Source organism: Pseudorca crassidens, chromosome 5 (genome assembly GCF_039906515.1).
Source record: "Pseudorca crassidens isolate mPseCra1 chromosome 5, mPseCra1.hap1, whole genome shotgun sequence".
Taxonomy (NCBI): Eukaryota; Metazoa; Chordata; class Mammalia; order Artiodactyla; family Delphinidae; genus Pseudorca; species Pseudorca crassidens.
In genome coordinates, this window is record NC_090300.1 from 37,322,939 (window position 1) to 37,350,686 (window position 27,748).

At 36.7% G+C, this 27,748-nt stretch overlaps 1 protein-coding gene across 3 annotated transcripts in view; it reads left to right on the top strand.

Moving 5' to 3' along the window:
- The window catches only part of TOPBP1 (DNA topoisomerase II binding protein 1), a 75,575-nt gene extending 50,037 nt beyond the window's left edge, over positions 1-25,538 (top strand). The window contains exons 17-28 of one of the 3 annotated variants that reach the window (XM_067737775.1): positions 2,476-2,599; positions 3,192-3,338; positions 3,456-3,558; positions 5,148-5,340; positions 6,746-6,966; positions 7,765-7,931; positions 8,170-8,281; positions 10,154-10,317; positions 10,850-10,987; positions 13,731-13,820; positions 13,958-14,119; positions 24,697-25,538. In XM_067737775.1, coding sequence (XP_067593876.1) covers positions 2,476-2,599; positions 3,192-3,338; positions 3,456-3,558; positions 5,148-5,340; positions 6,746-6,966; positions 7,765-7,931; positions 8,170-8,281; positions 10,154-10,317; positions 10,850-10,987; positions 13,731-13,820; positions 13,958-14,119; positions 24,697-24,840 — 1,765 coding nt within the window. In that variant the 3' untranslated portion in view covers positions 24,841-25,538. Of the gene's footprint in view, positions 1-2,475; positions 2,600-3,191; positions 3,339-3,455; positions 3,559-5,147; positions 5,341-6,745; positions 6,967-7,764; positions 7,932-8,169; positions 8,282-10,153; positions 10,318-10,849; positions 10,988-13,730; positions 13,821-13,957; positions 14,120-24,696 lie in introns of those variants that run through there. The other 2 variants (XM_067737776.1, XM_067737777.1) reach the window with 2 other exon arrangements.
- Positions 25,539-27,748: the final 2,210 nt, after the last annotated feature.

Consider the following 27,748-nt stretch of genomic DNA (forward strand, 5'->3'; position numbering starts at 1 on the left):
TATTATCTACAAAATCTCTCCAATTGATTTTTAATTTAGCACATCCTTTTAAAATATTCTCTCCCATATCAATTCACTCTTACAAGTATGTTTTTAGGGCATGTTTAACAAATACATGAGAACTTATTTTGTGCCACTCACTATTCTAAAAACTTGGGATCCATGAATGAGTATAATCTAGAAAAAAATCCTTGTCTTCAAGGAGTTTATAGTCTAGTAATACATTTAGGTCTGACATTAAGCATGTTTCTTAGTGATTTTCAAATTAGAACCTTTCTGTAAGTAGTACTAAGTACTGCAGCACTCCTGAATTAAAAGTGTCTTTTTGAGCATGTTTGAATTTCTATCATTTTTACTACTCTGGAGGCATAGTTTATCAGATCCACTCTCAACCTGACAGCCAAACTAGAGACAGGTCTCTAGCATAAATGGCATCAGTATCAGGGAATGAGAGACCCTTGCCTATTCCGGCCAGTCCTGAATTGATTGTATCCCTCCATTGTCTGTGGAGCTTGCTTTCTTGATCACCTGTTTTCAGCCATTCATAGCACAATGATTGGTTTTACAAGTAACAAACAGTTTGAGGAACATGATTAGCTTTATCTTTCCCTTTGGTAAGTCATTTCAGTTATCTTTCTTTTTGATAAAGAAATTAGATCAGGAGAATGTAAAAATAAAATGGGTCTGTGATAGTTATAAGCACCTTAGTGTTTAATTCATCTATTGTCGAAGGGTAAAGGTTTCTTACTTATTATAACTATTATTTGTATTGTCTATTTTATAGACATATTATTCTATAATAATTATTATGTAATTGTCTAATGTTATATAATTACTATTATATTTATATTACTAGTTGCTGAGGGCTTAGTATGAGGCAAGTATTATCTCATTTCATTCTCACAGTAGCCCTATGAGAGTATTCATATTTGTCAAAATTGAATGCTTCCTTCAGTATTCCATTTGGATGTGGACTTGATGTAAGATTTAAAAGGAACATATATGACTTGTGTTTCTATAAGATTTAAAATGCCAGTCCTGGGAATTCCCTGGTGGTCTAGTGGTTAAGACTGCACTTCCACTACTGGGGGTACAGGTTCCATCCCTGGTCGGGGAACTAGGATCCTGCATGCTATGCAGTGCAGCCAAAAAAAAAGGAAAGAAAGAAAGAAAAAATTTGCCAACTCCTGATCTATCTCCATCTACTGTCTATAACCATTGATGGTCTGTTCTTGAAGGACTAAAAGGCACAGTTTTTGTATTATCACAGTGGAGTCAGATAGTAGTAAACCAAGATGATTCAGGCAAAAGATATTCCTTTTTTTTTGAATTATCTTGATAATTTATTTACATTTTACTGTTTTACCTCACAGCAGAAATAGAAACAATTATTAGAAAGACTGGCAATTCAATTAGCAGGGGGTTTTTCACTATTATTTCTAAGGACACATGGACAGTGAGAAATAGAATGTTTATAATATAATTTAGGAGGGAATATTCCTTCTTAATTTGTTTAACTTGGCTATTTAAAAAGTTCAGAAATAGGAGTTCCCTGGTGGTCTAGTGGTTAGGATTCTGGGCGTTCACTGCTGTGGCCAGGATTCAGTCCCTGGTCGGGGAACTGAGATCCCGCAAGCCGAGCGACGTGGCAAAAAAAAAAAAAAAAAAACACGTTCAGAGATATTTCTTAATTAGGAAATGGGAAGTATGTTAGGTATCCATAAAGAGAAACCTCCCTTTATTTTGGTGATTACATTTAGAATTACACTTTTTATTTCCTCCTTGGTTTTTACTTGATCTTTTGAAGGATGACATATTTTACTTTTTTAGATTATTTTCCTAAAATAATCAAGAAAATATTAAATGGAAAGAAATCAGGAGCATAATGTAATAGCTAAGAGTGTGAGTTTTGAAGTCAAAACTGGCTCTACCTCTTATTCACTGAATATCCTTGAACAGGTTACTTTAACCATGCCCTTCAGTTTTCTTATCTGTTAAATGAGTAAAATAATACATTGTTTTAGGATTGTTGTGAGGAATGGATGAAATAATGCTATGTAAAGTACAGTGTGTTATGGGGCACAGAGCAAATGTACAGTGAATAGTGACTGCCAACAACTGGAAGACAGATTGGATGCTTTGCCATTTCATTAACTTGAAAATACTTTTATTGTTATATCACCTTTATAAAATGATATTATAAAAGAAAATTGAAAATTTAGAAAAGTATACAAAGGAAAGTAATATTTTCAAGAATATCCTTCTAAATATGTCTCTGCATTTATATACCTAGAGATATATGTATAAAATTTGACAATGAAAGTGGAGCCTGTCATTTAATGTTTTTTGCTTACTCTGGTTCTTGAAAGTTTTGAGAAGGTCAGAGTATTCTGTTTATAGACAGTAATGATCATCTTAAACAAATGTAGTTATTTCTCTCAGGTATTCATTTTTGTGTGTGTTTGCTTGTTTCAGGTGGAGTTTTGATGAGACAGTGACTCATTTCATTTATCAAGGGAAACCAAATGACACTAATCGGGAGTATAAATCTGTAAAAGAGAGAGGAATACACATTGTTTCAGAGCACTGGCTTTTAGAAGTAAGCCATACTTTTTTCCCTCCCCTCCCTGTTAAATGAAAATGCATGTAAACAGTATTTCAAGGCACAAACCCATTTCTTTGTATGTAAACAAGTTCGATAACCTTAGTTAATTACACATTTCATATCTTTGGCATCAAAAAATTAAGATCTTTAATCCTTAAATGCTTAACGAGTCTTTAATGGGTACTCTTTCAGAGTCTCTGATTCTTTTTGCTAATTAAAAATGGTATGAAAGAAAATTTTATAATAATTTGAGGAGAATTAATTTAGCATGCCAATACAGCTTCTTTTCTTTCCTCTTCTTCCCTTTCCTTTTCTTTCTGGGTATTGCCTGGAATGTGATAGATACCTTGGCAAAAGCATAGAAATAGAATTAGATTTTATACTTTAGTGGACATGACATTTAAAAAGTGAGGACAGTTTGTCATTTGATGGGATTTTTAAGTGTCAACTACTTTTCAAAACTTTAATTTTGTGGACTCTTGCCATCTTAAAACATAATGTATTGGCTGTCTTTATTCTACTTAACATCACTTATTTGCTAAGATTTTTTTTCAGTCCTGTTTTAAAGCACACCATTGTATTGCAGTGTGCCCAAGAGTATAAACATCTTCCTGAATCTCTTTATCCACATACTTATAATCCCAAAATGAGCTTGGATATCAGTGCAGTGCAAGATGGCAGACTTTGTAATAACCGACTACTCTCAGCTGATTTGACAACGAAGGATGATGAGGTAGATGATATCGATGATACATTTACCCCCTCTTTAAGCTGAATGTACAATCATATACTGCTATGAAACCTTATACTGGGCTTGGTTTGAGAAATGGTAATTTTTCTCCTTCAATAGCCAGATCATTTGCCTGTAGAAGAAAATGATATAGACAGTATGACTACCAGTAATAAAGAACCAGCAACATCAAATGGAAATGGCAGGAATGACTCTAAAGGAGGTAAAATATTTCAAATTACAAACAAAAAAAATTTATAAATATGTATCTTTAATATGGAATGCTTCCTTTGCATCAGATGGACAAATAAAAGTTTTTTTCTATGTTGCTGAATACAAGTAAAGCATATATTTGAGGACTGAATTGAGGTTCCATGCCAATCATTAAGTAATAGTTAACAAAGCTTTAAGTGATTTTAGTGTGAAACCTGTGAAATGTGTGGAACTAGGTATTTTACAGAGTTAGTGTGACACAGCCCTATTCTATTAAAGGTAGGTGGAGTTGGTAATTTTTTAAACATTTGTCCTTTGGTTCAGTTCCTTTCAGTGACTTTCAAAAAGTTTTATTATGTGCACAATATATTTTAACATAAATTCACATGGTTTTAAAGGTGCAGAAGGAGGTGTGAAAAGTTTCTCCCACCCTTCTGATGTTATTTTCTTATGGAGCCTTCTAGAGCTGTTTCATGCGTACAATCAAACATGTTTTCTGGGACTTCCCTGGTGGTGCAGTGGTTAAGAATCCACCTGCTAATGCAGGGGACATGGGTTCGAGCCCTGGTCCGGGAAGATCCCACATGCCGCAGAGCAGCTAAGCCTGTGTGCCACAGCTACTGAAGCCTGCACACCTAGAGCCCGTGCTCCGCAACAAGAGAAGGCACCGCAATGAGAAGCCCGTGCACCACAACAAAGAGTAGCCCCCGCTCGCCACAACTAGAGAAAGCCCGGGCGCGGCAACGAAGGCCCAACACAGCCAAAAATAAATAAATAAGTTTTCTCCTTCCCCACTTTTAAAAAAATGCGTAAATACTGACTATTGTATATTCTGTTTTATACTTTGATCCTGATCTTTTTATTTAGCAGTTCTACCTGTGGAGTGTCTTTATTAGTACATAGGATCTTTTTCAGTCATTTTCCCTTTTTTTGGCAACTGTATAGTATTCACAGTATGAATGGCCCACTTTATTTAGCCAGTTCTTTGTTGATGGGAATGTAGTTTATTTCTAATTTCTTGCTGTTATAAAGAGTACAGCATTGAATAACCTTATATCTATAGGTGTCCTCTTTTTAATGGATTAATATTTTCTATTTTTCTCACCCTACCATAGCTTTCCCTGTCTATGATTTACCTGTTTAGTTAGTCCCACTCTGTTCATTCCAAAAATCTTTATTTAGTACCTACTTCAATGTTTAGTCTACAAGGAAACCAAAGATAAGTATGTTGTGGTCTGTGTTTTTGAGGACCATAGGGGAAAATCATAAATGACTGTAATGTACCTTGGTGTAGTACAGAACATGAGAGGGTCAGAAGCAGGCAGGGAGCTCTACAAAAGGATGACGACTGTGGGTCTTAGCACAGTGTCTGCAAAGGGCTTCCTGATTATTTCCTCTACAGTCCTCGTAGTAAGGGTTGCCTTTATGTTCTGCAGGATTCATAGTCTTAGTACATTACTATAGCCTATAGTAAGTATCTGATAAATGTCAAGTTAATAAATTTATGTTCAACCAAATCTAGACAAAATAGTTAATGTGAATAGGGTGTGATAGAAAGGAGAAACTTCCCTTGATTGGTGTATTTGTGTTTGTTTCAAGCTCTGACACAGACCTTGGAGATGAGAGAGAACTTTCAAAAGCAGCTGCAGGAGATAATGTCTGCAACTTCACTAGTGAAACCCCAAGGGCAGAGGACTTCCCTTTCAAGAAGTGGTTGTAACAGTGCCTCTTCAACCCCTGACAGCGCTCGCTCTGCCCGCAGCGGACGAAGTAGAGTCCTAGAGGCACTGAGGTCCGTACCTGTCGCTGGTGGCAGAATAGCTTTTCCTTCCTCCCTTCCTTCCTAACTTTTCCTTCTTCCTTCTCTTGTTCCAGGCAGTTCTAGAATTCTTACTTGGGGACAGGAAGCAGAGGTTAATTCCATACGAAGCAACTGCTTCCTGTGAGGCATGAGTAATACATTTTATTACCTCCCCTGAGAAAGAAATGATTTTAAGATCCAGTTTGCCTTGTTTGAAATGGATTCAATGGATAGTCCCCTCAGTTCTTAATATTAGAATTAAATAATATTGGTATTAAACAGTAAGTGCATATATATATGTGTATATATATATTTAAGCAGTTACTTCTTATTGGAACTACATGTGTTTTGTATTCTCTTTATAAATCTGTCTTCTAGGGAAGGTGATTACAGATCTTAGTGTGATGTGACTTAAGTTCAGTAGAATAACTTCATCTTTTCCTTGATAGAAAAATCTCTGATTGATGAATTATGGTACTTATATCTTGAATTAATTTAACTGTGCATTTATCTACATTAACTGTATATTTCATGAGGCTATTTCTTTTATCTGAGTACTGAGCAAAAATGGTTTTTTGTTTAATAGACCAGATCATGTTTTATCATTTTAGAGGGCCTAAATCTTGTGTCAAAGTCAGAGTAAATAAATAAGCTCTGAGAATAAAAGGCCATCTTCCTTGTATTTGAGGCAAATGAACACTTTGGGAGTACCATCAGCTTTGGCAAATTATTTTTACTAAGATTCCATATATATATGGAATTGAAATATTCAGTATACACAGTGAAGGAAGATATTGGAATTCTATTTACTTTCCAGTGGAATTGTTACAGTTATACCATAAAAACATGTTTCACCGTAGTTCACTGTAAGGCTGTTCTACCTAGACTCTGGGAGGTTTGGTTACCAGTAGCCAAAAGGACCTGCTTTTAAGGCAGCCTGTAGATAGTACACTTCCTGTGTAATTATAGTTCTTACTATTTCCAGTGATAAAAATACAACTATTGACTGGTCAGCAAAGTAACCAGGTTTCTAAACATTACCATGTTACCCTAAGCCTATATAATTAAGAGAAATCCCTTTTTAAAAGCAGTAATCATTTAGAATTTTTTAAAATTTCTTGACAGTAAACTCCCCCTTTGAAGTTTTAAATATATGGACATTCAGTCAAAATATGTGTTTCATTTTCTAGGTAAAACAGATAAGTTTCTGGAAGAAACATTTTAAAAATTAAAAATTTCCCGAAGTTCACTTATTCAATAAGTATTTTCAAGTGCTTACTATGTGCTAGATGGTGGACATATAAAGGTGAACCACCAATTTACAAGACTTACAGAATTTATGAGTGGGATTTTGTTATGGCTATCCGTTACTAAAATTGTGACTTTTATTCCTTAGGCAATCTCGTCAAACAGTACCTGATGTCAACACAGAGCCCTCCCAAAATGAACAGATCATTTGGGATGACCCTACAGCCAGGGAAGAGAGAGCAAGACTTGCCAGCAATTTGCAGTGGCCTAGTTGTCCCACACAATACTCTGAGCTTCAGGCTGATGTTAAAAAATTGGAGGATTCTCCTTTCCAGGAGCCTTTACATGATTCAGAAATTGCTGAACAGGGTAATGAGAAAGAAATCTATTTAGTTGTTTGTATTAGGTACATGTTGACCTCTTGACAATAAACAGATAAGCACCTGTGGTTACTGTGGTTCTCTGAATTGTACATGCAAATGAAAAACTCACTAGATGTTTTAAGTTTAAACCCAAACCTTAGATTTGGGTAAATTGAAAAATATATTTTGATTCTTAAATTTGGAAATTTAGGGTTAGGCATTTTTTTCCCTGTACATTTTTCCAGTCCTTTTTGCGTTGTGTAGTTAATGCTTGGTTTTTCTTCCAGTCATCTTAGTTACATTTAAGTCTTCTTCTGAATTCCACCCAGCACATACCTACATTTGGAGTTGTATGTGTTTCTTTCTGGATTCCCTATCCAACTTCCTTGGACTTTACCTTGAAAACAAAATACTTCCCATCTCTCATCATTGGTCATTTCCCCCCCCTTTCTCTTTCACATGATTATATCTCTATACTAGATATATAGATTTATCTCTGCTTCTGATTTTCTTCAGGTGTAGAATTGCTCTCACTTTTAAAATTTTGTCTACATTTTACTGGTGAGAGCATGGTACTTAAAGAAAGGGTTAGGCAAACCCACAGAGAAGCCATTTGCCCTTTTAAAGCTAACTAATTGCATTTAATTATAAGCTCTAGAAATAGGTTACTTTTTTTGCATGTACTCTTTACATTCCAGAATTTGTGTTTAATTTCATCTTGGCTAAGACAGATGAGAATATTTCCTAGACTTTGTTCTTAGTCGTATTTGGATAACATCACACTGCAGCATTTTATTGCCCTCAGCTGTCTGTGATCCTGAGAACATATGTGTGACTGAAGCCCCAAAACACCCGATCTCTGAAGAACTGGAAACTCCAATAAAAGACAGCCACCTGATCCCTACGCCTCAAGCCCCCAGTATTGCCTTCCCCCTAGCCAACCCACCTGTGGCTCCACACCCTAGAGAAAAGGTTCGTTTATCCTTAGTTTGGTGATAAGGCTTTTGGATATTGCTCTTATGCTGCATTCAGAATTTATTGATATCAATATCAAGGGTTCATCGAATGTTGAAAACTGCATTTCTTTGCACTCTATTATTATTTCTATATTTGATAACTCAGAAGACTAAGTAAAATGTCACTATAAAAGAACATAGGCCTGATAACTTTTTAATGTTAATTTTTTCTAAAATAAACTCTTCCATTCCAGATTATAACGATAGAGGAGACTCATGAAGACTTAAAAAAACAGTACATATTTCAGTTGTCATCTCTGAATCCTCAAGAACGTATTGATTATTGTCATCTGATTGAAAAACTAGGTACAAATATTTTACTTAGGTCAAAAATGTCCCATATAGTAACCTTATTTGGAAGTCAAATGTAGCTAATTATTGATATAATTTGTAAGCTGTGGAAATTGAGATTAAAAAGATGGGTAACTTGCCTCAGGCCATACACTGAGTCACCAGTAGAACTTTGATTTTATAAAGCTCTAATCTAAATCTAAAGTCACTGGGTCATAGGATTTAAAGATTTAAATTGAAACCAACCATTAAGGTTTAAGAATCTTATGCTGCTTTGAGCATTTGTTCATTGTTGAAACCTTGGACAAAATCAATGGAATTATAGACTTAAAATATGATTAAAACTACATTTTTATGAAGTTGAAGGTACAGTGACATCCAGACAGGAGTTCCTCCTCATGTGACATTCTTATTCCACTAGTTGTCAGGCTCTCCATCTGACACCATTCTGAAAGCAGCATACTAGGAAGGTAAACTTTCTAGGAGCTACATTTTAAAGAGTGGAAAGAAAGAGGTGAAATTAATTTTAAATATATATTTTATTTAACCTAGTATATGCAAAATATTATATTCAATGTGTAATTAGTATAAAATATCAGTGAGATAATTTACCTTTTTTTCTTACTAAGTCTTTGAAATCTGGGATATATTTTACACATACAGCACATCTCAACTTGGACTGGCTGTGCTTCAGGTGTTCAGTAGCCGCATGTGGCTAGTGGCTACTGTATTGAACAAAGCAGCCCTATAGAGTTAAGAACATTACTGGGAAGAACTTAATATGACAACTTGACCTAGAGAAAACATTAAGAAATAATGGTTGTTTTTAATAGTGGCCCTGAATCATCAAGAAAAGATTAAATGTCATTTAGTGCTATCCTTTTAAGGATGTGGAGAACTATTTATTCTGTTGGTCACAGAATAAATTTGTTATGTAGAGTTAGATATTGATATTAGGAATGGAATTTTTACCTATTCTTTTGTCACTGTGATTCTGGGTGAGTTACTCTGTACCTGTGTCCTCATGTGCAAATTGCACATAACAATAGTGCGTTCATAGAGTTGTGAGGATTAAATGAGTTAATACTTTCAACTTTCAACAGTCCCTGGCATGTATATAGTAAGTGCTCAAAAAGTCTTGTTGCTATTATTAGAGTCATCTGTAAAGCATGAGTGGAGTTCCATTGTTTTGTTGAAATCTTAGAAAGTTCTTGATACTCTGCCTAACCTCTAAAGTGTAATCAAAAGCCATGCTTTACATAAGCTTACATTTACTTATGCCTTCTTCTGTCCTCAAAGTCAGACTTCATAATACATATCTGAAAAAGGGTTCAGCTCCCACCTTCTTCATCTCTATTTACCTAGTGTTTCCCTCCCAAGCTTCTGTGTGGGTCTACTGACCTTATTTCCACTAAAAGCAGAAGAAATAGTTTCCCCCTTTGAACAAGGATTTAGTATTGAGAGAGCAAAGAATTTTTGTTAATTATATTAGATCTGATAGTGGCATTGTAGCTGTATGAGAAAATTTCCATGTATTTTAGAGATGCATACTGAATACATAGGGATAAATTAAAATGATATCTGGTATTTGCTTTAAAATGGTTAAGCAAAAAACGGGGTAGTTTGAAGTAAGGATGGTGAAATTTTGATAATCTTAGCCAGTGTATGGTAGCCAGTGTATGGGGGTTCATTTTACTGTTTTATCTACTGTTGGAGTTTAAATTTTCATAATAAACATTATTTTATTAAAAAATATATGTAAAGTATGTTAGGGGGTTTGTTTATTGGTACATTTTGTTTATAAATAATTCCTCTGCATAGTTGAGGTACATTTTCCCTCAGGAAAATTTAAGAATCAATAAAGTACCTATATTTTTTCTAATCAAGGTGGATTAGTGATTGAGAAGCAGTGCTTTGATCCCAACTGTACACACATTGTTGTGGGACATCCACTTCGAAACGAGAAGTATTTAGCTTCAGTGGCAGCTGGGAAGTGGGTGCTCCATCGCTCCTACCTTGAAGCTTGCAGGACTGCTGGGCGCTTCATGCTGGTGTGTATGCAAATTCATGTGAAGGGTTGTTTTTCTTTAAAAGTAAAGGTCTTAATAACTGATTCCAGCACATAAAATATTAAGCTAATTATTTGAAATATTTTGGTTCCTAACTGACCATTGCAGTAATATCTATCGTGTACTTTTTGACGTTTTCAATCAAGATCATTCAGGGATCTCGCCTGTGTAGACAGGTAATCAAGCTGTTAATACATACCTCTTTTGAGACCATGTCCTTCTGTGAAGTTCATCTTACAGTAGGTGAAGCCCAATAATCTATTACCAATTGCTAAGATATAGTTTCTTAGAAATGTATGCAATATTCTTCTGATTTCTAATTAAAAGCCAGATATACTTGACTTTCATACGAAGCCAAATTAATCTACATTTCCTCCATGCTCATAAACTGATGCTTACTTAGTATCCTCTGTATTTAGAGGAATGGAATGTATAGCTTGTAACTCTTATTAGATTGTGGATTCTTTGAGGACATATTCTATGAACTCAAAAGTTTGTTGGACTAATTCTCTAGGAAGAAGACTATGAATGGGGAAGTAGTTCCATACTTGATGTTTTGACTGGAATCAGTGTACAGCAACGAAAACTAGCACTTGCAGCGATGAGATGGAGGAAGAAAATCCAGCAAAGACAAGAATCAGGCATTATTGAGGTATTAACGTATATAATTAATGTAGGTAGTATAAATGGCATTCGATGTCATGACTAGTCCAGATTTTTTTTTTCAGAGAATGTGCTTGACAAAATAAGAATAATTCTATTTGTCTTTTATCACTTGATTGATATACTTAATTTGGACATTCTAAATTGAGCTTAGTGTTGATTCCTAATTCTTCTAATTATGATCAGCAGTAAGATATATATAATGTTGATAGCTCTCTTAAAAATCATTTATATGTGTAAAATGTGACCCATACTGTATTTCTTCCAAAGAGTCTTTCTAGCATCCAGCTTCAGGGCTTCTCAACTTGGGGTCCACAGACTCTCCCAAAGGAGTTTTATAGATCAAATTCAGGAAGGCTATATACACTTTGTTTTTGTTTTGTTTTGTTTTGTCTTTTATTGGAGTATAGTTACTTTACAATGTTGTGTTAGTTTCTGCTGTACAGCAAAGTGAATCAGCCACATGTATACATATATCCCCTCTTCCTTGTATTTCCTTCCCATTTAGGTCACCACAGAGCACTAAGAGGTCCCTGTGCTATACATTCTGTTCTCATTAGTTATCTATTTTATACATAGTACTGCATATATGTCAATCCCAGTCTCCCAATCCATCCCACCCCCTCCCTTCCCCCCACTGGTATCCATACATTTATTCTCCACATCTATGTCTCTCTGCTTTGCAAATAAGTTCATCTATACCATTTTTCTAGATTCCACATATATGCGTTAATATACAGTATTTGTTTTTCTCTTTCTGACTTATTTCACTCTGTGACAGCCTCTAGGTCCATCCACGTCTCTACAAATGACCCAATTTTGTTCCTTTATATGGCTGAGTAATATTCCATCATATATATGTACCACATCTTCTTTATTCATTCCTCTGTTGGTGGACATTTAGCTTGCTTCCATGTCCTGGCTATTGTAAATAGTGCTACAATGAACATTGGGATCCAGGAAGGCTATACACTTTGGATGGGGGAAGAAATACATCCTTATTTTTACTAACCTCTAATTGAAAGTTAACATTTCCTTCATTGTAAGTCTAGGCAACAAATCGCAACACTATGAACAGTACTATGATTTTGCCCCACAGGAATCAGATATTTTTGCTTGTATTGTGATTGCAACTTGAAATACTGTTTATGTTTGTCACAACTTTAAAATAGTACATACAGACCTCCCCAACTTGCGATGGTTCGACTTTATGATGGTACAAAAGTGATACACATTCAGTAAAAACCATAGTTTGAATTTTGAATGTTGGTCTTTTCTCAGGCTAGCATTATGCAGTACAGTATTCTCTGGTGATACTGGGCAGAGGCAGCAGCCACAGCTCCCAGTGAGCCACGTGATCATGGGGGTAAACAACCGATATACTTAAAACCATTCTGTTTTTCACTTTCAGTATAGCATTCAATAAATTACATTCAACCACTTTATTATAAAATTGGCTTTGTGTTAGATGATTTTGCCCAACCACAGACTAATATAAGTGTTATGAGCATATTTAAGATAGGCTGGGCTGGTAAGCTATGATGTTCAGTAGGTTAGGTGTATTTAAATATGCTTTTTTTTTTTTTGGCTGTGTTGGATCTTAGTTGTGGCACATGAGATCTTCATTGAGGCACATGGGATCTTTCATTGCAGTGCATGGGCTCTTCATTGGCGTGCGGGCTTCTCTCTATTTGTGGCACGCAGGGTGCATGGGCTCCTAGTTGTGGCGCGTGAGTTCCAGAGCATGTTGACTCTGTAGTTTGCAGCACGCAGGCTCTCTCGTTGAGGCATGCAAGCTCAGTAGTTGTGGCACACAGGCTTAGTTGCCCCACGGCATGTGGGATCCCTGGGACCTGACCAGGGATTGAACGTGCATCCCCTTCATTTGAAGACAGACTCTTTACCACTGGATCACCAGGGAAGTCCCTTAATGCATTTTTGACTGAACCGTATTTTCAACCCTATGATGGGTTTAATATAGAAGCACGTCTATTATTATGTCACAAATTTTGAAACATTTTGATACTTTTCAATAAAATGGTTTCTTTTGTAATACTTTGTATTTTATTTTGGACATTTAAAAAACATTCATATGGTATGGAAATTACATCTCAATATAAGCTGTTATTTTTTTTAAGTTATTTAGAGAACAGATCCATAGGTTTTACTAGACTTCCAAATGGGTCCATGGCTCACAAAAAGGTTAAGAACCTGAGTTATATCATCTTTTGTGTTATATTCTGAGTTCTCTGCTGTCTCCAAGTCCCTGTTAGCCTTGATTCCCTTTCTTTTAAAGTAATTCCACAGGCTTCTGTTAATTGCTAATTCTGTACTTAAATATTTTATGTTTCAAATTTGTAAATATTTTCAAGAGAAATATTAACTGGAGGCTTCATCTCATCTAAGAAGCTGTGCTTTAGGCTCTACCTTTGATTAGTTTTAAGAAAAAAATAGTAGAAAAGACTAAACAAATGTCACGTTGCTTTGTTTTAATGTTACCAAATCATTAAAACATTTTCCTTCATTCTTCATGTATTTATTGATGGGCTGCTGTGTGCCAGACACCGTGGCTATGTGTTTCAGAGTATTCTGACCAAGATAGTTATCAGTGTGTTCATCAGAAGTAAAGGTTATAAGGTTATTCATTGACAGAGAAAATAATGTATTTTTTATATTATTTTGTCATTTATTTTTCCAAATAATTTCAACACTGATTATTTTTTTATTTGTAGGGGGCATTTAGTGGGTGGAAGGTTATTTTACATGTCGATCAGTCCCGAGAAGCAGGATTCAAACGCCTTCTTCAGTCAGGAGGAGCAAAGGTTTGTATTGACAAGGTTGCTGTGATCAATTCTTGATTTTCTGTGCTTTGTGAAATGGTAATCCTTTATGTGTAGATTATACAGTTGAACTACTTTGAAACACTGATAGATTGTGATGCTTTTTGTTTTTTCCTTAGGTGCTACCTGGTCATTCTGTATCTTTATTTAAAGAAGCTACACATCTCTTTTCTGACGTTAATAAACTAAAACCAGATGACTTGGGAGTTAATATAGCAGAAGCTGCTGCCCAGAATGTGTACTGCTTGAAAACGGAATACATTGCTGATTTTCTTATGCAGGTTTGTAAGATCCTGTCCTTGACCTCCTCACCACCAGAAATGTGCTTATATGCATAGAGACATAACTGCACAACAAAACCCTCGGCTTGTTATTCATAGACTGTTAATCTCTTGTTAGTCTCCCCCATTCAACCCCTTTCAGTTTCAGTCTATTTTTTAAAATAATGAAAACCTATGTAAACATTTAGCCTAGAAGTTAAATATGAAATGGGTATAAAAATCTGGGTACCTCTAAAAGTGCCCTCTAAAATGTTGGAATATAAAGAAAGCAGAAATTGATTGCGCGAGTCCAAGGAGAAACATTTACCCAAGGGTCCTTTTTAAATTTTCTTGACCTTTTGTTTCGATACACTGTAAATACCTGTGTTAGACAGTAAGGGAAATGAAACACTACATGGAGGGCTCACTATACTCCTGTTCAGAATTGGCCTATGTTGGGTGGTTTGAATGGGCAAAGAAAAATCTTGACACTGGAGTGCCTAAAATGCCATCAGGAATCAGCAAGATATGACACATGATTGTAAATGTCTTACAACAAAGGATTTCAAACAGATTAGTGTAGAAGTAGGGGGAAGCCAAAACTAACCTGCTTTGTGGTTGTTGCTGCTTGTTTTTGGAAGTTGGTCAGCTTTTAATAGGAGTGCCTGAAACATGCATGCAAAGCCTCTGTCATAAAGCAGTGGGGTGTATTGATTAGGACTTAGTAAACCAGTACTAGCTCTCCTTGAACATCTAAATAACTTTTTAAAAATCTCTATTTGTTGAGACATGAGGTTTTAAAATATTACCCACTGGGAAAAGGGCAGGGATTGGGGGAATGTAGAGAACTTCCCATACCTCATCCCTCCAGAAATTTCTGATCGTTTCAGGGATACAGCTGCCATCTAAGATGGGACCCAACATAGATTAATTGCTTAAACTTGTGCTGTGTTAAACTTGTACATGTGCTATAATTTGGGGGTATTTTTTTCTTTTTACATAAAAAAGAGTGTATAGAAAATATGTTCTGGTTAAAGAATAGCAAAATGTCATTCAGGTGCCGAGGATAAGAAATAGAAGATTGCTAGTCCCATAGGAACTCCCTGTTGCTCCTTTCCGGTTGTTCCTGCCTTTCTCAGGGTTGTAATGTGTGTCAAATACTAGATGTCTGGAGAAACACATTGGGGGAGTGAGCTGCTCTGTATTTCTGCATCTGAGCTTATTATTGCCTATCTGTAGCTCTCTGGAGTAAGTCAAAACAGAACACTTCTATAGTGTGAAGCAGCAGGCTAAGGAGGGGAGAGCAGCAGCTTCATGTCAAGTTCATGGCCAAGATAAGCCAAGCACAGATAGGACTCTGAGATAGGCTCACCCCAGTGTTCTGACTTCAGCTTAGAAACTAGGTGTGGTGACTGCAGGGATCTTTGTCACCCTCTGTCTACTTCTGTACACTGCCATCGTCCCAGGAGCTCCATTCACCACCATTTGTCTCTTTTCTGTTGAATCTCCTCTTTCTGAATTGCATGTCATCCTGATCTGCTGTCTCATTGTGATGGAGGTCTCTTCTCGTAACTTCTTGAGAGGGAACACATGGAAGGTAAATTGAGACTTTCTATGTGTGGAAATTCTTTTTTCTATTCTCATTCCTACTAGACTGATAGTTTGGCTGGGCATCAAATTCTAGGTTGGAAACTGCTTTCTCTTAGACTTTTGATTGTTTGTCTCCTTGCTTCTAGTATTGCCATTGAGCAGTCTAAAGCCATCTGATTCTTAATCCTTTATATGTAACTGTAATCTACTTAGGAAGTTCTTTTTGCCCCAGTTTCATGAAATTTCAAAATGATACACTCTCATGAGGATCTGTTTATATTATGCTGGGCACTTGGGCCCTTTCTGGTCTGGTAACTTCTATCTTTGAGTTCTGGGAAATCTTGAATTATTTCAATGATGAGGGGTTTTTTTCCCACTTTCTGTTCTCTCCTTCTGTACTTCTGCTATTTGTATATTAGATTTTATTATTTTTCACTTATTTTTATCTTTTTGAGAGATTCTTGCAGTTCAATATTCTATCAACTTCATTTTGCTATCATGTTTTAGACCTGTTTTCATTGTTTGAATTTATATTTTATTGTTTTAATGTTTTCTTGTTTCATTGATTAATACCTTCTGTGAGCTCTCAGAGGATTTATTGATGTATTTTTTTTAAGTTTTCTTATCTCTGCATAGTTTCTACTTCCACCAAGCTGTGTTTTTCCCTTTATCTGGGTTTTTATCTTCCATGTTAGAGGAATTTATCAGATATCTAGTAATTCTTGGTTTTCTGTCCATGATTAAGAGTAGGGGGTAGGGACTTCCCTGGTGGCACAGTGGTCAAGAACCAGCCTGCCAGTGCAGGGGACACAGGTTTGAGCCCTGGTCCAGGAAGATCCCACATGCTGCAGAACAACTAAGCCAGTGTGCCACAACTACTGAAGCCTGCGAGCCTAGAACCCATGCTCCTCAACAAGAGAAGCCACTGCAATGAGAAGCCCACGCACCGCAATGAAGAGTAGCCCCCACTTGCCGCAACTAGAGAAAGCCTGCACACAGCAATGAAGACCCAACACAGCCAAACATAAAAATAAATAATTAATTTTTTTAAATATCACTTAAAAAAAAAACAGGGGGTAAAAAGCTGCTTAGAAGTACTGAGCATAGTTGGGTCTTGTCCATTTTGAGCTGGGTGAGATGGTGTGGATGAACTAGTTATTGGACACCTCTCCTAGATTCATAACTTTATGTGCTTCTTGAATTGTTTCATTTTTATCCAAAGAGGAGTCTTCTGATCTGCCTAAATGATGAGTCTGGCCACCTTTTTTTTTTTTTTTTTTTTGAATTGAGATACAATTGGCATATAACATTAGTTTCAGGTGTACAAAATAATGAATGATTCAGTATATGTATATTTTACGAAATGATCTACGCAGTAAGTCTAGTTAACATCCATCACCACACATAATTACAATTTTCTTTAATCTTGTGATAAGAACTTCCAAAATTGAGTCTCAACAGCTTTCAAATATACCGTACAGTATTATTAACTATAACCATTACGCTGTGTATTATATTCCCACAGCTTATTTATTTTATAACAGATTTGTACCTCTTGACCACCTTTATCCATTTTGCCCACCCCTCACCCCCCTGCCTCTGTCAAGCAACCACCAGTCTGTTCTCTGTTGTATCTATTGAGTTTTGAGGGTTTTGTTTTTTTTAGATTCCACTTAATAAGAGATCATACAGTATTTGTATTTCTCTTTCTGACTTTTTTTGCTTAGCATAATGCCCTCAAGGTCCATCCATTTTGCCACAATTGGCAGGATTTCCTCTTTAATGGCTGAATCATATTCCATTTTGTGTGTGTGTGTGTGTGTGTGTGTGTGTGTGTGTATACGTGTACATACCAGTTATCTTTATCCATTCATTCATTGCTGGACAGTCATGTCTTGGCTGTTAGATATCTTCGAGTTAATGTTTTTGTTTCCTTTAGATAAATACCCAGAAGTGGAACTGTTGGACCATATAGTAGTTCTGTATTTAATTTTTTGTGGAACCTCCATACTGTTTTCCAGAGTGGCTGCACCATTTATATTCCCACCAATGGTGCACAAAGTTTCCATTTTCTCTGCATCCTTGCCAACATGTGTTATCTCTTGTCTTTTTTATGTTATTGCCAACATGTGTTATCTCTTGTCTTTTTTATGTTAATTATCCTAATGGGTGTGAGGTGGTATCTCATTGTGGTTTTGATTTGCATTTCTCTGTTGATTAGTGGTGTTGAGCACCATTTCATGTACCTGTTGGCCATCTGTATGTCTTCTTTGGGAAAATGTCTATTCAGATCCTCTGCCCATTTTTTAATCAGTTTTTTTTTTTTTTTTTTTTTTTTTTTTTTTTTTTTGCTGTTGAGTTGTATGAGTTCTGTATATATTTTGGATATTAACCCTTATCAGATATATAATTTGCAAATACTTTCTCCTATTTGATAAGTTGGCTTTTCATTTTGTTGATGGTTTCCTTCACTGTGCAGAAGTTTTTTGGTTTGATATAGTTTCACTTGTTAATTTTTGCTTTTGTTACTTTGCTTTTGGTGTCAAATCCAAAAAATCATCACCAAAACCAGTGTCAAGGAGCTTGCTGCCTGTTTTTTTCTAGGAGTTTTATGGTTTCAGGTCTTATGTTCAAGTCTTTAATCCATTTTGGGTTTATTTTTGTGTATGATATAAGATAGTGGTCGAGTTTCATTCTTCTGCATGTGGGGGTTCCATTTTCCCAACACTATTTATCGAAAAGACTGTCTTTTCCCTATTGTATATTCTTGGCACCTTTGTCGTAAATTAATTGATCATGTATGCATATGTTTACTTCTGGGCTCTCTAGTCTGTTCCATTGATCTGTTTTTGTGCCAATACCGTATTATTTTGATTACTGTAGCTTTGTAATATAGTTTGAAATCAGGGAGCATGATGCTTCCAACTTTGTTGTTCTTAACATTGCTTTTGATATTTGAGATATTTTGTGGTTCCATACAAATTTTAGGTTTGTTTGTTCTGTTTCTCTGAAAAATGCCATTGGAATTTTGATAGGGATTGCATTGAATCTGCAGACTGCTTTGGGTAGTAAGGATATTTTAACAATATTCTTCCAGTCCATGAGCACAGCTTATCTTTTCATTTATTTGTATCTTTTTCAGTTTCTTTCATCAGTGTCTTACAGTTTTCAGTTTACAGATGCTTTACCTCCTTGGTTAATTTTTTTCCCAGGTATTTAATTTATCTTTTTTTAATTTTTAAATTATTTGTGTCTTTATATTTAAAACGGCTTTTTTGTAAACAGGACATAGTTGGGCCTTGCTTTTTATTATCTGGAATGTTTAGTCCGTAATTACTGATACTGTTTGTTTGGTTTTTTTTTGCCATTTGTTTTTGGTTTGTCTCTTCAGTTCTTTGTTCGTCAGTTCTTCTTTTCTTGCTTTTTTTGGTATTTAATATTTTTTAGAATTCCATTTCATCCATTGTCTTTTTTTTTAATATTTATTTATTATTTATTTGGCTGTGTTGTGGCATGGGGGATCTTTGTTGCCATGTGTGGGATCTTTGTTGCAGCTTGCAGGATCTTTAGTTGCTGCACATGGGATCTAGTTCCCTAACCAGGGATCAAACCCAGGCCCCCTGCATTGGGAATGTGGAGTCTTAACCACTGGACCACCAGGGAAATCCCCTCCATTGTCTCTTTTTATTTTTATTTTTATTTTTATTTTTTTTGGCTGTGTTGGGTCTTCGTTGCTGCACGTGGGCTTTCTCTAGTTGTAGAGAGCAAGAGCTACTCTTCATCGCAGTGCGTGGCCTTCTCATTGCTGTGGCTTCTCTTGCTGCGGAGCATGGGCTCGAGGTGCACAGGCTTCAGTAGTTGCAGCACGCGGGCTCAGTAGTTGTGGCTCACAGGCTCTAGAGGACAGGCTCAGTAGTCGTGGCACATGGGCTTAGTTGCTCCACAGCACGTGGGATCTTCCCTGCCCAGGGCTCAAACCCATGTCCCCTGCATTGGCAGGCAGATTTTCAGCCACTGCGCCACCAGGGAAGACCCTCCATTGTCTTTTTAAAGCAAAAACTTCTCTGCTTTTTTTTTAGAGGGGCGGGGGTGTTTTGCTCTACAGATTACAATATACTTCCTTAATTTTTCATAATCTTCCTAGAGTTAATATTGTGCCACTGCATAAAATGCAGAAATCTTGAACCATATAGATTCCTTTGCTTCCCCTGTTCTTCAAACCAAGGGCCAGTAAACTATAGCCCACAGGCCAAATCCAGCCCACTGCCTGTTTTATTAATAAAGTTTTATTGAAACCCAGCCACGTTCTTACATTTGCGTATTCTCTTTGGCTGCTTTTGCACTACAACTGCAGAGTTGAGTAGTCGCAACAGAAATTTGCAACTACTAAAATATTTAATGTCTGGCCCATCTATCTGTTTTAGCCCCACAAGTACAGTGTTATACTTTAAGTAAGTTTTGCTTTAAACAATCCAATGTATTTTAAGGAAATCAAAAGGGAAAAAAGTCTTTTATATTTACCCTAATGTATACCATTTTGAGTGTTATTTTTTTCTGAATATCTAAGTTTCCATCTGGTATCATTTTCCTTCAGCCTGAAGAACTTTCTTTAGTTTGTAGTACAAATATGATGGGGACCAATGCTAGTTTTCTTTTTTTCTCTTTTTTTTGAAAATGTCTATTTTACCTTTATTCTTGAAGATTCTTGGCAGGATATAGAATTTGGGGTTGAGTTTTTTTTCTTCTTCTGGTACTTCAATAAAGACTTCATTCTCTCCTGGCCTCCATTGTTTCTTTTTCTTTTTACTTTTTAACAAAATATTTATTTTTTAAAATAAATAATGTTTTTTGGCTGTGTTGGGTCTTAATTGCAGCACTTGGGATCTTCGTTGAGGCATGCAGGATCTTTGTGGCATGGGCTCTTCATTGTGGCACACAGGCTTCTCTTTTGTTGTAGTGTGTGGGTTTTTTTCTCTCTCTAGTTGGGTCACGTGGGCTCCAGAGCGCCTGGGCTCTGTAGTTTTGTGGAATGCGGGCTCTCTTGTTGAGGCGCACAGGCTTAGTTGCCCCAGGGCATGTGGGATCTTAGTTCCCTGACCAGAGATCGAAACTGTGTCCCCTGAATTAGAAGGTGGTCTCTTTACCACTGGACCACTGAGGAAGTCCTAAGGCCTCCATTGTTTCTGATAAGAGGTTAATGGTAATTTGAATTGTTCTCCTTTATGCAATGTGTCATTTTTCTCCTGGCTGTTCTCAGGATTTTCTCTTCATCTTTGATTTTCAACCATTTATATTTCCAGGTATGGTTTCTTTGTATGAATCCTGATTGGTATTCACAAAGCTTCTTTAAACTTATGTCTCTCACCAAGTTTGGGAAATTTGGGGCATTATTTCTTCATTCTGCTATTTTTCTGCTTCATTCTTTTCTGTCTGGGAATTCAGTTACTCATGTTACTCTTTTGATATTGTCCCACAGGCCCCTAAGCCTGTATTCACTTATTTGCAATTATTTTTCTCTGTGCTCTTCTGATTGCCCAATTCCTGTGTATCTATCTCCAACTTCACTGTTTTTTTCCTGTTATTTTCATCTGCTCTTAATCCTATCCAGTGAGACTTTGATTTAAGTCTTATATTTTTGGACTTCCCTGGTGGCTCTGTGGTTAAGAATCTGCCTGCGAATGCAGGGAACGCGGGTTCAATTCCTGGTCTGGGAAGATCCCACATGCCACGGAGCAACTGAGCCTGTGCACCACAACTACTGAGCCTGTGCTTTAGAGCCCGCACGCCACAACTGCTGAGCCTGTGCGCGACAACTACTGAAGCCCGTGTGCTCTAGGGCCTGTATGCCACAACTACTGAGCCCACATGATGCAACTACTGAAGCCTGCGTGCCTGGAGCCCATGCTCCACAACAAGAAAGCCACTGCAATGAGAAGCCCACGCACCAAAACGAAGAGTAGCTCCCATTTGCCACAACTAGAGAAAGCCTGCGTGCAGCAGTGAAGACCCAACACAGCCAAAAATAAATAAAATTTTTTTTTTAAGTATTACTTGTTTATATCTAAAATCGCTTTGGTTCTTTTCTGTGGTTTCTGTTTTTGTGCTGAGATTTCGTCTGTTCACTCATTTCAAGCATATTTTCCTTTATATCATTAAGAACAGTTATAATAGCTATGTTGCAATTGTCTACTATTTCCAACATCTGGGTCATGAGCAAGATGTTCTGTTACTTTTTTTTTAATGAAACTTTTTATTTGGAAATAATTGTAGATTTACATGCAGTAGTAAGAAATAATACAGAGAGATTCCATATACACTTTCTCCAGGTTACACTAGTGGGTAGCATCTTGCAAAAACAAGGATATCCTTACAACCAGGATATTGGCTTTATACAATCCAAGCTTATTCAGATTTCCCCAGTTTTACTTCTATTCATGTATATTTGTGTATTTAGATTTCTGCAGTTTTATCATGTGTAAGTTCATGTATCTGTCACCACAGTCAAGATACAGAACAGTTCTATCACTACAAGAATCCCTCTTTTTTTTTTTTTTTTGCAGCACGCAGGCCTCTCACTGTTGTGGCCTCTCCCGTTGCGGAGCACAGGCTCCAGACGCGCAGGCTCAGTGGCCATGGCTCACGGGCCCAGCCACTCTGCGGCATGTGGGATCTTCCCAGACCGGGGCACAAATCCATGTCCCCCGCATCAGCAGGTGGACTCTTAACCACTACGCCACCAGGGAAGCCCAAGAATCCCTCATTTATTAAAACTTAAATAAATGGAATTAATAATAGTGTGTAAACTTTGGCAATTGGCTTTTTTCACTCAGTAAAATTCCTTTGAGTTTCATCCAGATTGTTGCATTCTTATGCAACAATGAATACTTTTATTACCTTTTATTGCTGAGTAGTACAGATGTACCACAGTTAATCATTAACCTATGGAAGGACATCTGGGTTGTTTCCGTTTATGTACAGTTTCATATGTGAAAATAAGATTTCATTGCACTGGGATAAATTCTCAAGAGTGTGTTTACAAAGTGGGCATATTTTACATTCTCACCATCAATGTATGAGTGATCCAGTTTCTTTGTATCCTCATCTGCATTTAGTTGTCATTTTTTATTTAGCCATTTCATTTGGTGTATGATCTCTCTTGTGATTTTAACTTGCATTTTCCTAATGGCTAATCAAAGTGACCATCTTTTTGTGTGCTTATTTGCCATGTTCATATCCTCTTCCTTGAAATGTCTCTTCATGTCTTTTGTCCACTTTGTAATTGAATTGTTTTTTTTTACGCTTGAGAGTTGTTTATAATAGATACTAGTCTTTTGTTGGATATGTATTTGCACATATTTTCTTCCAGTCTGTGGCTTATGTATTCATCCATTTACCTTTATCCTCTTTTTTTTTGGCTTAGCCACACAGCTAGCAGGACCTTAGTTCCTCAACCAGGGATTGAACCCGTGCCCCCGGTAGTGGAAGCACTGAGTCCTAACCACTGGACCACCAGGGATCCCCTACCTTTATCCTCTTAACAGGAATTTTTGCAAAACAAGTTTTAAAAAAGGTTTTATAGTTTTTACTTTTTATGTCTGATAATACGTAGAGGTGTAAGGTTTAGGTCAAAATTGTTAGGAGGTTGGTTGAGGGGTTTTCTGCCTCAGCATGTCCAGTTGCTCCAGCACCATTTGTTAAAAGAACTATACTCCATTTAGTTGCACTTGCACCTTGGTCAGTATTCAGATGTGCATTTTGTGTGGGTCTATTTCTGCATTCTCTGTTCTGTTCCATCGATCTATGTGTCTTTCCCTCTGCAAGACTCTTAATTACTGTATACATAATAAGTCCTAATATTAGGTCGTGATTCCTTCCTCTTTATTCCTCTTTTTCAAAATTGTTGTTGCTATTCTAGGGCCTGTACTTCTTTTTGACTGTGTCTTTATATGTAAATTTTTAAATAAGTCTGTTTGTCTATAAAAATACCTTTCTATGATTTTGATAGGAATTACATTAAACCTACAGATCAGTTTGAGTGTTTGACATCTTTACTATGTTAAGCCTTTTAGTCACTGAGGACAGCTTATCTCTAATTATTTAGATTGATTTCTTTCATGGGCATTTTGTAATTTTCAGTATATGTATATTTTTTTCTTAAGTTGATGCTTAAGTATTTCCATTTTGGGGGGTGATTTGTTTTTCTTGAGAATAGTTCATGTTCTGCTTCTTCACGTGTATAGTAATTATAGATGTATCCTAGAAATTACAAATCAGTTGTAGAGACTAGATCCTGTCATGTTCTTCTGAAGAGGACCATTTTATTTGTTTAGCAGGCAGTTTACTTGGCTGACCCTCCGCAGTGAGTGGCAGCTCAAATCTTAGTTGGGTTCTTTGAGCCTTACCTTGAGTCTCTGCACGTACATGATTTAGGGGTCAAGCAAGGATTTGGTCAGTGTTTATAACACAGAGTTTGGAGCTCCTCCCAAACTTTCTGGAATTTCCCACCTCATTTTCTAGTGCTGTGGTTGCCATTCTGTCCTCTGGTTCTTCAAAGTTTTCTGTTAAAGTTTTAGCCAGTCAACATGACACAGACAGGGGCTTCTCCTCAGACTAAAAGCCATAAAAAATGAAAAGGGGAATTCATCCCATTCCATTCAAAGATTTTCAAAAATTTACACTAAACATAATATCTCACAGTTAAATGATAGCTATTAACTGTATTTTACCATATTTTCCATATTCTGTACTTAATCCATATTTTACAGATGAAACCATTAAGATCTGAGCTAGCCCCACTCTGCCTGAGCTATAAACTCATTTTTCTGATAAAGGTGAAATTTTGTTACACAGGATCTGTCACTAATGGTGACAGGTGCTAAATAGCTACCTTGAAAGACAAATGTTTAAGTTTTTTGGTCATAAAGCAGAGTAAAGGAATCTATTACCTAATTAACAGTTTGAAATCTGAAAAAGATGAACAATGTTGGGTTTTTTACCCCCTTTTATAGGAATCTCCTCCTCAAGTAGAAAATTACTGTCTACCAGAAGCTATTTCATTTCTTCAGAATAATAAGGAACCTGGCCCTGGATTCTCACAAAAGAGGAAAGCTCCTACAGAGAAAAATAAAATCAAACGACCTAGAGTACAGTAATTGTATTTACTCAGTTACCAAACATTAAATGTGTTTTAAATTAATAGCTTGAATGTAACTGTGATGGATTTGTATAGTAATTTAAAGACAAGAACTTGAAGAATTCAGCTTCAGTGTAACAATGACCCTGCTTGAAGTTAGTTTTTAACACCTGAAATTTTAATCATTGAAATATGAACTGTTCCTGAATGGAAAGTTACCTAAAATAACAAAGTGCAACTCCTCAGCTAGCTTGTCATTAAACCATATTGACATGTGTAAAGGGCTTTTTGTTTATTTATTTTCTTGTAAATATCTGAGTCTGTAGCTTAGTAGAAGTTTTAGCAAGGTGATAGATTTTGCCTTAAAATGTCTTTTAATTCATAACAACAAGGAAATTATCAATTGGGATTTATTCTTGTTTTCCATGATTTTTAGCTTCTCACCATTTTACCTCTTTTTAACAGGAGCCTGAGCGCAAGGTTTAATGAGGAACTGAGGCTTTAAACTTAATGTGTGTGTATATATGTATATGCATGTTTATACAAATCTCCATGAGGTTTTCCAAGTTTGGACGCCAAAACTTCGAAAATAAGGACAATAAAGAATAAAAGTAGTGACTCAAAGTAGTTCAAATAAGTTTTTTAAAAGAAAAGCTTTCTGGTATCCATTTTCTTGTTGAAGCAATAAAAGATTTGTAAAACACATTAAAAAGTGAATCTAGTCATGTTTCTGATGTTGTTTATATAGAATATTGGTCTAGTGGGTTGAAAAAAAAGGAACTACAAAATTGCAGTAGCCTCTATTAAATAATCTAAACCTAAACACCAGGTGCTACATGCATGACCACAATTCTCTAATTATAAAGCTACCTCATTTTGTTTGTAATTTTGATGTAAACTGTTCAATTCCTAATAATTCTTTTAAAGCCAAATTCAAATGGTGATGGATTAAAGTCCTCAACCTGGACATCAAACCCCTGAAGTTTTCATCAGGTTTTCCTCTAAATGGAGTAGGGGTTATCCTTGCCCTTCACAATACGAATTCCTACACCGCCAAACAGGTAGCACTGTTATATAAACTGTACTCCTGTCCCTCCCCCAAGCAAAAAAACACATGGGCCTGGTTTTATTAGAGCCAGTTTGTGTTAGTTGGGTCCTTTCATTGGCAGTTTGCAGTAAGTTTCTCCCTGAATTTCACTACTTAAAAATTCTTTGAAATAGTTACTCTACAAATCTTGATGAGCACACTGTTGACAAAACAACAAATGTTATTCCATTTCTCTATCCCAGGAAAAATTAACTAATGTACCATTTTCTTTTCTGCCAAGATTATGAACTATTTTTTCAGTTCAGGCCTTCAACACACAGTTTACAATTTTAAGGCTCCAGATCGGTCTACACCCTGCATAAATCATTTCAACTCAGGCTTTGGCTCTTACACTGTAAATGTCCTAATGCCAGCAAGTTCTTCTTAGCATGCAAATAATTCCAAGCATAGGTAGGTATCTCATTTAAAAAGGAAAAAAACCCAAAAATCTTTCCTTGATTATTCTTATTTTCTCCTTAGTATTACTACAGTATTTTAATCTGTGCCGCTTAAATTAGCATCTTATATTCCTCCATGAATTTTTCATGTTCATTGGTCTGATCTCATCACCATTAATTCAACAAATAAGACACCTTAGCTGTAAGGTAGTGCGTGGGCTTCAGGAGCAAACCACTTAGAGCACGTGCTCTCTGAGACAGCTTACAGAAGCAGGGCCCTCAATGCAGACACAGCACTCAGTTATACTCAGTATTTATATTATGGGCTGAATCGTGTCTTTCTTCCTCAACCCCCAAAAGAAAATTTCGTAAATTGAAACTTAACCCCATACATAACTGTACTTGGAAATTGGGCCATTGAGGGGGTAATTAAGGCTAAATGAGGTCCTATGAATGGGGCCCTACTTTGGTAGGACTGGTGGCCTTATGAGGAGAGACCAGGAGTTCATGGGCACAGAGGAAAGAGAGGAAAGACAAGACCATGTGGGGACACAGAGGCAGCTGTCTGCAAATTAGGAAGAGATGCCTTACCAGAAGCCACCCATGGCAGCACCTCAGCCTTAGAATTTTAGCCTCCAGAATTGTGAGAAGTTTGTTCAAGCCACCCACTCTGTGGTATTCTCTTTTGGCAGCCCCAGCAGACTAATAACAATATTACCATGCAGAGGTTCACAAACTGCGCCATAATGCTCAGGAATGGCATAAGCACACTTTCGTAGGGTAGAGCTCAGAGTTTTAGAGTTCACATCCGTGGCTTCCCACCCAAAAAAGACAAACCACTGCTCTAGTCCAAACCTGTTAAAAGACAGGAAGGAAAGGGGAGGACAGAACAGCTAGAAAATGAAGGAGGGGCACAGCTGTTGGGATTCAATAAAAAGGAGCTGGAACTGGCTGAAACCAAGGAGGCTTCAAGAATAGTCTGGTCATTGACCTTTAGCTCATTATACCTATATTGTAATACAGTGGTCCCCAATCTTTTTGCCACCAGGGACCAGTTTCGAGGAAGACAATTTTTCCACGGATGGGGGGTGGTGGGGTGGGGGATGGTTCAGGCGGTAATGGGAACAAAGGGGAGCAGCAGATGAAGCTTTGCTGGCTCACCCACCGCTCACCTCCTGCTGTGTGGCCCGGGCGTTGGGGACCCCTGTTGTAATACTAAAAATCACTCCCCCTTACGTGGACCAGAAAAGTGGGCAGTGGCTGAATACCTGGGAAATACCCACGTTTCACTGAAATAGCAAGAATATTCCTCCCACTCATTAGCCTATGAAATTAACGCATAAAACCCAAAAACCCCATGCCCTGGGGTCACTCTCACTTTCTGAAGACATCAGGCCAGAAGGGAGTGGCATGATATATTTAAAGTGCTGAAAGAAAAAAAT